This window comes from Myotis yumanensis, unplaced genomic scaffold (genome assembly GCF_028538775.1).
Source record: "Myotis yumanensis isolate MYYU_CA2020_CCGP unplaced genomic scaffold, mMyoYum1.0.hap1 SCAF_14, whole genome shotgun sequence".
Taxonomy (NCBI): domain Eukaryota; kingdom Metazoa; phylum Chordata; class Mammalia; order Chiroptera; family Vespertilionidae; genus Myotis; species Myotis yumanensis.
The window spans coordinates 34,083,696-34,098,992 of NW_027223765.1; the positions used below are offsets into that span (position 1 = coordinate 34,083,696).

Sequence of the window (15,297 nt, forward strand, 5' to 3'; positions counted from 1 at the left end):
CCTTCCCTTCACCCCCGAAACTCACAATTTCCCCTATTATTAACTTGGATTTCCCCTATTATTAACACTTGCATTAGTGTGATACACTTGTTACTAATTGATGAACCAATATTGATACATTATTATTAACTAAGGTCCACAGTTTATATTAGGGTTTACTTTCTGTGTTGCACATTCTATGGGTTTTGACCAAAGCATGTCATGTACCCACCATTACAGTATCATACAGAATAGTTTCATTGCCCTGAACGTCCACCTATTCATTCCCACCCCAAGAATGCTATGTTTTTGCTGTCCTCTTCTACTAAGGGCATATTAGTGGGAAAGCAGGAGAAGCTGTGACCTACATAATAAATTAAAATGTCCTGGCTTGGCATTCAAGGCGCTCCCTGACATGGCCTTGACTTAATTTTTTCACTAGTGATCTTTTCCCCTAGTGATCCCACCCCTCACTCCCATTCTTGGTACAGCCTGTGGTTGGTTAGGCATATTCTACTCTGACCACGTTCAACATGGTCTGCATTTTCTAGTCTGTTCATCTTTGTTCATGCTGAGGCTGCTCTATCTTCTTCCTATCCTCACTGCTGCACTTCACAATCTGTCTTTCCAACAATAGTAGGAAATCCCATAATAGTCCAAATGCTACTTTCTCCATGAAACCTTCCATAAATGCTCCAACCTAAAAATACTCTCCATTTTCTCTATTCCCACAGCATTTTGTACTTGTCTTTAACTCTGATATAATTATTTGGATAAATATCTCCACCATTCAATTTCAAGTTCTGGAGCAAAAGGACAGTGTCTTACTATTCTGTTTTCCCTTTAGTCCTATGCACAGTTGTTTACTAAATGCTTGCCAATTGAATGAGCATATTTTATAGAGAAAAGTAGATAAGTATTCATTTTTTCTGTGAAAATGGAATAAAGGTACTTTCTCAATGGTTTTAGTCTTGCTAAGACTTAAGCTCCCCAGAAAAGATGGTAATCTTCAATATTATAAATAAAATACAATTTAAGCTAAAATCCTTTCCCTCCACAATGTATACTCAGTTTTTCTTTTTCTTTTTCTTTTGGATAATTGCAGGAGGAAGATTAGGGTCCTACAAAGTTTGTTTGCTTTTTCTATGTAGAAAAGACAAAGTAAGAAAGAAAAACAGCTTTCTTGTTCGTTTCTATGAAAACATATTACTCAAATACATATTTTCCCTCCCCTTTCCTTCTCCCTGTCCTCTTATTCTAGGACATCTTGACCTAAACAATATTATTTCATGGACCATGTTTACTGGGAGGCACAGTGGTTCCCTAGACATTTTATTTTATTTTGACTTAGAGATGGATCCAGGGAACCTGCTTCTAATTTGGTCTCTAGAAAACATAAGCTACTGTTTCTGCCAAGCTGTAAGTTGAGTAGGTGTTTTTTGTTACTCCATGCAATTACCCATGAAAGAATAAATTAGCGAAATATTAGGATGAACAACAGCCCTTCTCAGGGATAAGTAACAGTGTCTTAACTTTCCAGCTGGGTGACAGGAGTGTGTTGCATCAGGGTGTATCTATCAATTTCACAACCTTCAGTGTGTTTCAAGAAGGCCAAAGTCTCTAGGCAGACATTGTGAGGAAGGACATGAATATGTGACCTTTATCTTAGACCTTCAAACTTGGCTTTAAACTATATTATAGTCAGTGAGCAGACTTTACACAATATTCCAAAGTACAAAGCACTTCAAACAAAAATACAACCAATATGCAAAAATAAAGTAACTTCTCTTATCTGAAAGGCAGCATTATTTGGGAGTATGGAAGCAGCAGGTCAGAAAAGATGCTAGATTATAAAATCAAGCACCAGAACTATCTAATTTCCCTTTGGTGTTTTATGCTGTCCCTTATGAAAAGAAAAACTTCTATTAGAATATCTGGGGAAATGCTGCATGTCCTTAACACGTTAAGCGCCCAGCCTGTTTTGTCTTCGGGATGGAAAGTATAGTGTGAGTTACCGGTGACTGACAGGGCGCTTAACGTGTTAATAATTATATTAGCTAATATTAATAGAACCCCAAATCTTTGCTAAGTATTGTGCTAAATACAGCATTTGAATCATCCCATTTAATCTTTACAACATCCCTATGAGGTAGGTACACTTATAATTTTCTTTAAAGAAGAGGAAATTAAGGCACAGATTTGGAAGTAAGTAATTTGTCCAAGAACACAGTTACTAAATTGTAGAACTGGGTTACCTACCCAGATGATTTAAAACTTCAAGGCTGCACACTTAACTTTCTAAACTGAATACATTTGCTGTATCAGGTACAGGAGGCTGGGATGTACTTTGAAGAATAATTCTCAAATAAAAGCTTCATTAGACAGATGTGTTAAGCTGTGCAACAATAATAGGTGCCAGAAAAAAGCCTTTCATATATTCTCTAAAACTTAGTGGTCTTGTTGAAAGTGCCCTTTCAGAGACCATAAATAACTTTTTATTTTTTAATATATATATTTTATTGATTTTTTACAGAGAGGAAGGGAGAGAGATAGAGAGCCAGAAACATCAATGAGAGAGAAACATCTATCAGCTGTCTCCTGCACACCTCCCTCTGGGGATGTGCCCGCAACCAAGGTACATGCCCTTGACTGGAATCGAACCTGGGACCCTTCAGTCCGCAGGCCGACGCTCTATCCACTGAGCCAAACCGGGTAGGCAATAAATGACTTTTTAAAATATCTTCTTATTTGTTTCAGTTTGATACCTTAGAACTCGTAAATATAGTTCCAACTTATTTATCCAGCCCCTCCTTATTGATTCATGAAAATCATTTTGCAGTGTAAATTGACCTCAGAATTTTTAAATTCTTCTCCCATTTTAAGAGCTGCTATCCAGAGACAAAAATCATCCTGAAATATTAGAGCAGAAATGGCCTATTTGAGATAACCTAAATTCCTCATTTGACAGATGAAGAAAAGGAGGCATAGTGATTTGCCCACAGTTGGTTAGAGGCTGATTAAGAATCCAGGTTTTCTGTCTCCTGTATCTGGCAGAGGGCCAGACACTGAATAAGTCCTCAATAAATATAATTATTGGTAACAGTGGTCATTTTTGCACTTATTAATAACCAAAGTACTAGAATCATGTAAAAGGTGGACTAAAAGCCTCCAATGCTACCACTAGGGGACAGGAAGAGGAAGAAACACCAGTATAGTCCCATTGTTCAAACAGGACTACGCCTAAAACAGATGTCCTGTTTTAAAGGCCTCTGGAAAAGGAGAGTACACAGCTTCTCTTGGTTACTTATTCCATTGCTTAATTGCTCTTTCGTAGCCAGGAAAGTCTAAGTCTTATCTGGCATTTCCCCAACTGTGTTATACATATGTTAATGATGTTCCTTTTAAAATAATTAAAAAGAAAAAAAATTTTGGTGGGCAAGTAAATTTAGGAAATGCTAGTCAAGTAAGGTTAAATAGGTTTACTGTGGGACTTCTTAGACTAATAATTCATGAGAAAATACAAGAGAGTAGAGGGCACAGTACGCAATATTTGAGAAGTTTAACATTTGATGGAATACAGTTTGTGAAATAATCGTCTAACCTATGTTGCAGTTTGTAACTTTTTTCGTTTCCTAAACATACAGTTATCATCCTTTGCATATTTGCCCTTTACCATATGTACCTGCTTCTCTTGTATGGCCACATGCTGTTTAGATAGCTTGCCTAATCCACTCCTGAGATATCAGGAGACAAGATGACAGGATCATGCCCTCCTCCATTTCTTCTTCCTTAGCTGGAAATGCATGTCCTCTTGCTCCCTATAGTTAAGCTTGCTTCTTCTGCTGAAACTATCTTTACATGTTTCTAAAGGGAGATTCACTATTCATAACCTAATTAAGATGCAGGCCCAATCTGTTGAACAGTTAGTTGCTCTGGTTTAGCAGAAAATCCCTACTTTGCCTGCTAGCACATGAAGAATAGTGCTTAGGTCAGAAAAAAGGAACTGGAATGTTTCCTCCTGGCTAGCTCCCTCTTCACATTTTGGTTTTGGCTTTGCAGTGATAGGGGAATAAAAATGAGAGAGGGAGACTGAATGGAAAGGGAAAAAAATAAAAAGAATGCTCCAGAAGTTTGTAACTAGTCAAAAAAGAGGAAACCATTAAATATCTGCCAAAGTATTGTTTCTCTTTGGTGTGTCCATCTCTCAAACATTGTAAAGGACCTCCTGCAACCAGGATGGGTAGGAGGTTTTACATAATGCTTTACTACCGAAGCACCTCTAATAGCTTGAAATTATCATAGAAGGGAAAGGCACTATCTTACTTAGAGTTTTTTAGTCTGGCAAAATTATGTGATACACTATGCTTCTCTTTCTTCTTTTGTTTTCAATTTACTGTGCCAAACACTGTTAATGAGAAGACAATGGTCGTAAGCGAAACAAACGCTAAGAACAAAAGTGTCAAAACAGATGTAGCCAGATGGCTAGTGGTTATTGGCCCATTTTTTGTTTTTTAACAAGTAATACTACGTACTATCTTAAAATATTTTACAATGTGATATTAAAATGTCCAGAGTAAACATTTTTCATATTTTAGACCTTCCTCCTGAGCTATTATAGCATTACCAAAAATATTCTATATTAAAGCATTTGATATAACTTGACTCTCATTCATGATTTAAAAAAAACAAACTTCTTAACTGGGAAGGAAAGGGAACTTCATTAATCTGATAGGGAATATTTATAAAAAACAAACAAAATACCTAAAGGAGCAATCATGTATGATGCTAAAATATTTAAAGCTTTCCTTCTGAAATCAGGAATAACAATATATTGGAAATCCTATCTAATACACCAGGGGAAAAGAGACATGAGGGTAAGAAAAGAAAAAAGAAAAATAATATTATTCACACATGATGTGATTGTATAAAAAACATTGCAGTTAAGAGAATTTAGCAAAGTTGCTGTAAAGAGGGTCAATATTTAAAAATTAATTGTGTAAGCCAACAACAAATAAAAATGACATTTAAAAATGATTTTTACAATAACATTAAACCTCAAATACCCAGGGGAAAACATCTAGCAAAATATGTGTAAGATCTCTACACTGAAAACTCAAAAGTATTATTGAAAAAAATGAAAGAATATTTAAATATACCATGTTCACAGATTGGAAGACTCATTATTGTAACGCTGCCAATTCTCTCTACATTTATCTATAGGTTCAGAAAAAATTTATTCAATATCCTACCATTTTTGTGTGAAAATTAACATGCTGAGTCTAAATTTCTATGGAAATTCAAAGGACCAACAATAGCCAAGGCAACTTTAAAGAGAAAAACAATGCTGGAGGACTCTACTACCAGATATTAAGCCCAATTATAAAGCTACAGTAATTAAGACAACATATTAATTTGTGCAAAAATAGAAAAAATAGACCAATGCAACAGAAGAGCAAGTCCAGAATCAATCCAACAGTTACATAGGCATCTGGTTTATGACAAAAATGCCACTTCAGTGTACTGGGGAAAAGATGATCTTGTCAATAAATGGATCAACAATCCATTTTAAAAACCTTGCTTCTTAGAAGAATTATCATTATATTTTATTCTGGTGTTTCTCTTTTTAAAAGCTTTCCCTGTTTCACTTTCTTTGGAATTTTTATTTCTCAATATCTTAATCTCAATTTATGCTTATTCAGTAATATAAAATCAAAACCATTTCAAATCAAGATACCCAATTGTTTAATACTATGTTCAAGGTATTTTTTAGGCCTCACAAGAAATACATTACAATTATAGTTCTTGATCTTTAGAAGTTACCAAGGTGAAAGATGTTTAATAAAAGTATAGAGATCAAAGTAGTGATAGAAACAATAAGTGCTCTAGAAATAGGGAGGAGGAGGAGACTAACGCGTTCTGAAATAATTGAGAATAACTTCACGGTAGATATGGCTTTTGAATTATGAGGGCTCAGTGGGATGATTAGGATTTGAATTATTATTGATAAAAATATTATAAGGAAAAGATACCTGTCTCTATCATCCAGCATGCCCCTTATATTACCTGATAACAACTTAAGTGATAACAAATAAGTGAATATAATATCAAAGATGAATAGATTTTACATAGGACATACACTTGCAAATTGAATTGGTTTATCCTGGGTCAATTATCTGTATCATGTAATTGACTAGAGATGTGGCCTGTATCAATGACAAAGATTTCTATGTAACTCTGGCCATACTTATGTCCAATGCACACTTTTGGTCCCTATTAGCATCATATTTTAGTCAACTAAGCAAACTTGTCCAGACATCTAATATAACAGGCTTACAATTAAAAAAAACACACACACTAAAATAAAGGCAGAGTTTTATGTAAAGTACAAGACAATAGCAAAATAATATCCAATGATCTTACATTAAAAATATTTAATTGCTAATGCAAGCAAAAACATAAGAGCAATAACTATTTTACGTTTTCCAAAAGAAGTGACTTAATTAAAAGAAGCAAGGGGAGCCATTGTGTTCACATGCTCAGAACATCTGAAAAATACTAGAACTGTTGTTCTATTACTAAGTTTTGCCATTGGCTCTTTGCCAAAATAAGAAATTAAACCTTTCATTCTTCTGGAACTATGATTAATAATATATATCAGATAATATCTAAATGTTTTGAAAAATGCTAAGGAAAAGATTATAAGAGGGTAAACAATAAGTCTGATAATAGAAAACTTTAGAAAGCATGGATAATAAAAACCTGTATTATCCCAAAGTGGTAACTTACATTTTAAGTGTGTGAAGACAAAATTAACATTTGTTAGGCACCTATTACATATCAGGTATAGCTCTAAGTGCTTTAAATGTTGAATATTAGTTAGTAATTAAATAAGTTATTTTTCTTAGCACTGTTAGAAAATTAGTCTCTTGGAAATTTAAATGAATACTAGAAGTTTAAAAAAGTAGGCAGACTTATACACCCCTATGTTCATAGCAGCACAACTTACAATAGCTAAGATTTGGAAACAGCCTAAGTGCCCATCAGCAGACGAGTGGATTAGAAAACTGTGGTACATCTACACAATGGAATTCTACGCCATTGTAAAAAAGAAGGAATTCTTACCATTTGCAACAGCATGGACAGAACTAGAGAGCATTATGCTAAGCGTAATAAGCCAGTCAGAGAAAGATAAATATCACATGATCTCACTCATTTGTGGAATATAATGAACAACATAAACTGATGAACAAAAATAGAGCCAGAGATATAGAAGCATCAAACAGACTGTACAACTTATGAGGGAATGTAGGGAGTGAGGGGGTAAAAGATCAACCAAAGGACTTGTATGCATGCATATGAGCAAAACCAATGGGCACAGACAGTAGGGGGCTGAAGGCTTGTGCTTGGGGGTGGGGGTGGCAGGGGAGAGGTCAACGGGGGAAAAAGGAGACTCATGTAATATTTGAAACAATAAAGAATTTAAAAAAAAGTAGGCAGACTTGCAGAAGAAGCCAGGCATTTGGATAATTCACAAATTTATGACATTCAAAGTAACATTGAAAGATACTCAACTAATGATATTCAAACCAATGAAAGGGCATGGTGCAAATAACTGTAAGCAATAGGTAATTCAAGATATGTTTGTACCTGTGTTTAGCATATTTAGTATTGTTTGTTTGTTTATATTAGCATTGGTTTTAGACTAGTATTTAGTTTACACTAAACTTTTGTTTGTACTTACTAAATACATTCCAGTGCTTGACCTCAGGAGCTGCCAAGGTAAAGCAGGAGATCAGCTTTGTATTAGTAAGTCAACAAAAGCTTATTAGATACCTATTATGTGTTAGATCAGCCATTTCCAACTGGTGTGCAGCAAGAATTTTTAAAACATGCAATACCCTGACTATTTAGTCAGAAGCACTGACCTCTTTTCCTTTAGACTGTCAAATAAAAATACAACAGCCAACACAACAATAGCCATCCAGTGTGAATGGATCAAAATTATACCTATATTCTTTGTGAGATTGGCAAAAAATATAGCATATTTTTAGGTGTACTGCATAGTAATTAGTTTATGTGTGCCATGAGATGAAAAAGGTTGAAAATTGCTGTTAGATATTTGTGAAATAATGAAGAGAATAAAACCTGGGTCTTACCCTCAGTTGACTACATAATTTAGCCTAGGGAACATATAAAACAGAAAATAATATCAGGTATTTCTCTAATTAAGGGCTAAATAATGTGATACAGACCAAAAAGGTTAGAGAATTTTATTATTTCACTTTAACAACTATTAATAAGCCCTGCTATTCATAGAGCATGTTCTAGGCATTTGGTATATACCAGTGGGAAGCAAAGTAGGCAAAGATCTCTACCCTCGTGGGGTTGATATGCTAGTGGGATAAAGTGGACAATAAACAATAAATGCAATAAATAAATAAATACATTATAGGGTATTTTAGAAATAAAGTGTAGAGCAGGGGGAGGGGAAGGGCAGTGGGGAGAATAGATAATTCAATAGGGGGGTCAAGGTAGTCCTCCCTAGAAGGTAAGATCTGAGCAAAAATGAAAAGGCGCTGAGAGAGTCAGCTAAGAGGGCAGAAGAAGCAAAAGCACTAAGGCAAGGAGCATGTGTGGAATGTTGGAAGAACAGCAAGGAGGCCAGTGTGGTGGGAACAGAGTGAGTAAAGGGCAGATAGATACAAGAGGGGACGGAGAAGTGACTGGGTGGGGTGGGAGCTGTGGGGCAGACGGGAGCTTTTGTTATAAGTGACGTGGGGAGCCACTGCAGGGTTTTGAGCAGAATGACTTACTTTTAAAAATAATCCCTTTGGATGGTGGGCTGAGACAAGGCTATTGGGAGACAAGGGCAGAGGCAGGAAAACCTCTTGAGAGATTGGGATAGCAATCCAGGCTTGGATCAGGGTGGTGGCAGTGGAAGGAGGATAGGAGACATATTCTGGACATACTTTCAGTTTGTAGGAGAGGGACAGCATCAATGGTAGTGTATTCAGAGAATGCTTCACAGCATAGACATTACTTGAACTTGACCTTGAAGGACAGGAGGATTTGAAAAGATGGAAGAATTAGGAAGGGCTTTCCAGAATGTGATAGGCTTGGTGGCCACAGTGAATATGGCTTATTCTTGGGATAATGAAATTAGTTCTATTAAATCCCAGGCCAATCACTAGGGTTTTTAGGGAAATAAGATGATAAAGTGGAACCAGATTATAAAGTGCTTTGAAAGCCAGGCAAAGGTGTTTAGACTTCAGTGTCCACTATAGTAGGTGCTCAATACTTATTAGAAGGCTGTTTTTTTAGGGCCACTTATTTTGCAAATTGGATTGGCTGGCTGAGAGTTTCCTATTTAGAAGGTCAGCTAAAAGCCATACAGAAATCCCGGCATGAAGTAGTGAGGGATAATTCACATGTAGGTAATTAGCAGTTGACTGTTTTAAGTTTACTTTATAATGCAAGTAATTCCCCACTGTGGGAATCTCAATCTTGTGTTGCCAATCCCTTATTCAAACAAAAATTACATGAGTCTAAAAAACTGTGTACTCAAACAGCCATGTGATCTCAATTCGAGGTTGTAGAGTTGGATTGCAGTTACTATCAGGTACATGTGCAATTCCCGTGTCTCTAATTTAGTCAGAGGTGCAAACTCTGTCTACAAAAAAGGGTAATCTGGTAGAGGTTTATAGAAACTTAGCTCCATCCAAATGAGTCTGACTCATTCTCTATCACATATTTTCACAAATATTCAACACTAGCAGATGAACAGGAAGCATTTGCTGGACAACTTTCTAATGCCCAATTTAAGGGCATCTAAAGGTACCTTAAGTAACAGAAACCTTGTGTCACTTTTGTTGATCTAATACAATGAAGAAATTTTCTTAGCTCACATTTTCTCTGAAGCAAAGAATATGTCCCTTACAAAGAGGTATGATGATTTTAGAATTTCCTCGAGGTGATCTTACTCAAGTTATAAGTGAGAATGCTGACAAAGATAGTAACCTATGAAAACCTCTTTCAAATGTATAAAAATTGTTTTCATTTAATGACTGATGCACCTTAATTAACAGTTTAAATGGATAATTGCTGTCAGATAGTTTTCAAGACAAGTTGTATTCCTGAGGGCTGGTAGGGGAAAATAATTTTTTTTAAATGCTGTGTCTTCTTGTAAGCATCTAATATAAATAACATTTGTTTTGATTATTTCCTATAATTCATAATTTGGAGGAAATAACAAGAAAAATGACCATGTTTCAAAATAAGAGATTCTCAGAGTCTAGAAATCTACCAGATCTCTAAGTCCTGGTGACCAGAAGAGAGATTTGAATAGTTAAATCAGAAATAAATGATAAAACTAGAGCCATACTAAAAAAAATTAATATGGACAACAGTAAAATTCTAGAAAAAGGCCCTGAATTATTATTACATGTTAGATTATGAAATTCAGGGTGGTGTCAATAACCTAACTTTTCATCATATAGAGAACATTATAATGGAAGACAGTTTTTCAATGTTTCTGAGAAGAAAACATGCAATCATCACTCTCATTTAGGCTCCAAAAATAATTTCAACTTTTGGAAATTCAATCTTTTCATAGACAAATGTTAATGAAAGTGGGAGGTAATTCCTCCATTAAAAAAAAAGACATAAAGATGCTTTCTTTAATTTTGATCATTTCCTTATTAACACATTCATGGGATGTTATGCAGAAACCTCATTTCATTCAAAACTGCCACTTATTTTGGTGCATAAAGGATTCCGCAGCCCCCCCCACCCCCATATTCCTTAAAATACTTCAAATTTAGGCATTTAGGAAGATTATAAGTCTTCTATCCACAAGTGATTAATACAAGGCCAAAACAATAAACTCTATATATGGCTTCAGATGTACTTTCATAAATATTGTGTCATTTAATCCTCACAATAACCCTGTATTTTCTGTTAATTATGTGTGGAAATGGAGGGCAGAGAGAATAAGTGATTTGCTCAAATTCACACAGAAAGTATGTGGCCAAGACAAGGTTGGGGTGGTTTCATCCTCTGATACTACATCGGTCCCTTCAAACTTCTGGTCCCTTGGAACTTCTGGAAAGGTGAACACTTTGGTCAATTACCAAAATGGTTCCAAGTATACAGTTGCCTGGAGTCACATGGACACAGTTTAAGTTTCCCTCAGTAAAAAATGATGGGCAATCAATCATTTACCCCTATCTCAGGAGAGACTCTCGTTTCAAGAGTCATCTATTGCAGCATTTGTCATGTCTCTAAGGCATATTTCCATTGCTCAATCAGCTCCAAAGGACAAGTGTGTCATCATCTTTCAATGCTCTGGTGCAACAACTTAAAATTAGAGAATTCACATAGGACTAAGTCTGGCACTGAAAGCAGAAGGCATATTCAGCTTGAGTTTGTGGAAGCTTCCCTTCAATCTTGCCAATTTTTACTAGTGGAAGTGATTTCAGAGCCATCATGGGGTTACTTGGGGTTGCCTGAGAAGATCATGATGAAAACAGAAAGGGGAATAAGATAAAGTGGGTCACAATGCTCATGGAGCCCAGAAAAAAGTGGAAAAGTCCTTTTTGGGCATAATGGCTACATAGAGTTTTTAATATCATGAATATGACCAATACAGCTGGACATCTGGGTCATTCACACTCAATGAGCCACTTTTTTCTTCAATTGCAGGACCCAGCTACGTGTAACAACTCCCAATTCCATCTTGTCTATGATGAGGAAGAAGGAACATCAACATTAATTACTGTGTCTAGACCAAACACCTATTCTCTACAGTGTTTCATCTCTGCTGGACTCAAATAGTTAATAATAATCATATTCCCAATTTATTTTCAAGTTTGTCTGTTTTGGCAAAGGTAGAATAAGTATTTCATGGTAATCTATAAAATACAATAGAAGTTAACCACAGGTCTTTGACCTTTAGGACCTCATATTTTTAACAGAAAAACACTATGAATAGAAGTAATCAGATTCCATATAAAACAAGAGTTAAATTATTGGTACAATATATAATTTCTTAATTGTAATCATTCTATTCTGTACCATGTTAGTTAGGAAGAAAAGTATTGGGTTATTCTCTGGGAGGAGATTTGAGACTCAAAAAAAAAAAAATTAAATCCAGGGCAAATTCAAGGCACAAAAATAAAGAGATTTGTATAGAATGAAAACTAACTTAAACTATCCCTCACCACAAATAGTACTTGTTCCCCAGTTAAAGCTAAAATATTTGTTGTACTGCACTGTGGACATATTAATTTCAAACAGACAAAACTATCAAATTTTGACACAAGAACTGTTTCACAGTATAGCTAGGCCATTCTGCACTGATACCAACTAAATCAATAACTGGAGAAAGATAGCAATAATTTTATGGCTTGCATAAAAATAGAATAACAGACTTTCATATCATATAATGAAACTAAACTTCTTTTTAAGAGGTTCAGATGAGAGAAATATACATTGGGTCAAATCATACAATAAAATTAAATAGTATTTCAGAAAATATTTAAAACTATTTTTTAGAAAGCATGTTTTAAAAAATTGCGATTGATACGTTTGAACTTCCGGCTTCCAGAAAAATTAAAATGTTAAATTGTAAAGCCATAATTTCAAGAATTACATGACTTAATTTTTATATTTTAGCACTTATATTGTAAAACATGAATCACACTAGTTAACCCAATCTATTTTTAGCATCTAGGAGAAAAAACACACACAAATAGAAATAAATACAAAACAGAAGAAGCTGTGGTAAGAAACTCCAGTAGGAGATACAGAAAGGAAGAACTCTGCTGTATACCTGAAAATAATATAATATTGAATGTCAACTGTAATAAAAAAAACATTAAAATGGAAAAATAGGTTAAAAAAGGGAAGAACTTACATTTTGCAAAATCCAAGAAAGAAATGTTGAAAAATGGGTTATCTATTTGAATCATATATATACACATGTGTGTGTATGTAAACGTAAAAATTAGTCACTTATTTAGAATGAAATAGGCATTTAGAGACCTCATTTTCTTTATGTGTAAAATGAGATGCTTAGAATAGACATACTGCAAGGTCCCCACAATCTATTCTACAGTGCATAAGGATCTATGCTAGGTAACCTAAGAAATATAAAGAAGTATTTAACTCTGTCCCACACTCTGGAAGCTTACAATTCTTTGGGAGAGATTAAAATGTACACATAAATATATAGATTTCAAAGTGGAACAAAAACATGCTGAGAGGGCTTTAAAAGGAATGAAAATGCTATAAGAGGAATAAAAACTGCTGTGAGAAATATCTAACATATAAGAGTAAAAGGGGAAAAAAAGTGACTCTTCAAGGTAGTCTAAAAAGACCTTAAATATTTTTGGCAAACATATAAATCCAGGAAATAAAATGAATAGCTCTTTTTATATAAATCTACCTTTAATGCTTAAAATTCAAGAAATGGGAGCCATGCACAGAGATAAAATATAAATTAGTTTAGTTTTCTTTTTAAAGTTCTGAATATTCTTATAAGTAAACACTATAGCAGCAAACTAAGCATTAAAATACTGCACTATACACATAACAGAATTATAACAAATATAACTTAGAAAACAAACTACAAGAGCAATTTTAACCTTCTATAAATGCCCGAAGTACCCCACAGCCATATCTGGAATGGACTTTACCTTGTGAAGTGCTTGCAGACAGTGTACCAGCGAAGGAATCACTTTCTGGGTCAATAAGAGAATCTCCCAGAGTTTCACCCATAACAGCATGGAATAGGAATTGGTGTAATTCACACTGATATTTTGTCTATTTCTTGCAAAAGACAAATCCGTTAAAAGAAAAAGACTTGTGGTAGTAGAACTTGTGAACACACCAATGAGTCAGGACATCAGTTTCCAAATATTCGGGAGAGGTGGGAATAAACACAGAAAGAACTAGGCCTGAATTGGCTGGCACTACTCTGTTAGAGAGCCAGCTGTGACAAAATGTTGTGTCATAATTTTGTTCACTGCTTTGGCAAGACTTGGTACATTACAAGGAAAACATTGCCACACTGTCTCGCCAGTGACCCACATGTTTAGTGTCTTATGAGGGGCGCGAGCTGTACAGTATTTAGAACTATCAGAGCAAAGAGACTGTTCAATATTCAATTGCTCCTTTTTAAAAAAATATATTTTTATTGATTTCAGAAAGGAAGAGAGAGGGAAAGAGATAGAAACATCAATGAAGAGAGAGAATCATTGATCGGCTGCCTCCTGCACGCCCCCTGATGGGAATCAAGACCACAACCTGGGCATGTGCCCTTGACTGAAATCAAACCCGGGACCCTTCAGTTCGCAGGCCGATGCTCTATCTATTGAGCCAAACCGGCCAGGGCTCAAATGCTTCTTAAATGGAAAACTTAAAATCTCTGTCCAGATAAACTTACTTGGACAAAGTGTTTTTCTCGCTACCCACCCCTGGTTGAACCTCTATTCATCTTATCTGGAAAAAAATTTTAATTTAAACATGTATTCATATTTTAAAATTTACTATCAGCATTCTACTGAAATGTTATATGCTAAGGTATTTATTCTACTACTTTACAAAGCCCCAAATGATACTGACTGCTATCCAAATTCTATAAAATTAAACAGTTGAGAGAATGAAAGTGGGGACTAATAGGTTTAGATTTTTTAATATCAGGTTTTCTTTTAAAAAACTTGATTATTAAGTTTATCCATCAACAGCAGTGCAGCAATGTTGCATCAGTTGATGTTTAAAGGACAAATACCATGTCATAATGAAAAAAGTGGAGCTCTCTCTGAGAAGAATAGTGCGTTACCAGGAAAAAAATAGACTTACACTGATAGGTTGGCAAGGAATGTGGTCAGTTTTGTAATCAGGAAAAAGCTGGCTTCTTGCTCAAGACCTTTGCCCTTTTTGGCAAGAGGAGACACTAGCTGTGCCAAAATTCAATGTGGGAGCTGGTCTCCTCTTGTCACATAAGTGGCTTAATAGAATTGCAGTGACTTGTGGATTTAAAAAGCTATCCCACATAGGGCAATATATCAGATGGCAATAATTCTCTGAATTACACTTATCCCAATTTCCCCAAGTGGAATAAATGTATATCTGATTAATCTACATTGATTAACTAGTTGTCCTGCAAGGGAACTAGCAAAAGTTTCCTTGTCAATCACAGAGAAACGGCTTGGTGGGAAAACACTTAGTGGATCTCAATAGCATAGACTAAAATGGACAGTTGGGCAATTACATCATTATTTTAAGCCCCCAAAATCTCTATAAGGGAAATCAAGTTAA

General features: G+C 35.2%; 1 protein-coding gene across 3 annotated transcripts in view; it reads right to left on the minus strand.

Moving 5' to 3' along the window:
• PPARG (peroxisome proliferator activated receptor gamma) overlaps positions 1-15,297 on the minus strand; it is a 130,979-nt gene that overhangs the window by 51,298 nt on the left and 64,384 nt on the right. The window contains exon 1 of one of the 3 annotated variants that reach the window (XM_070433612.1): positions 13,674-13,780. The exons of the other annotated variants lie outside the window; for them this stretch is intronic. Within the exon in view, the coding sequence (XP_070289713.1) occupies positions 13,674-13,755 (82 nt within the window). The 5' untranslated portion in view covers positions 13,756-13,780. Of the gene's footprint in view, positions 1-13,673; positions 13,781-15,297 lie in introns of those variants that run through there. 3 annotated transcript variants of the gene reach the window in all.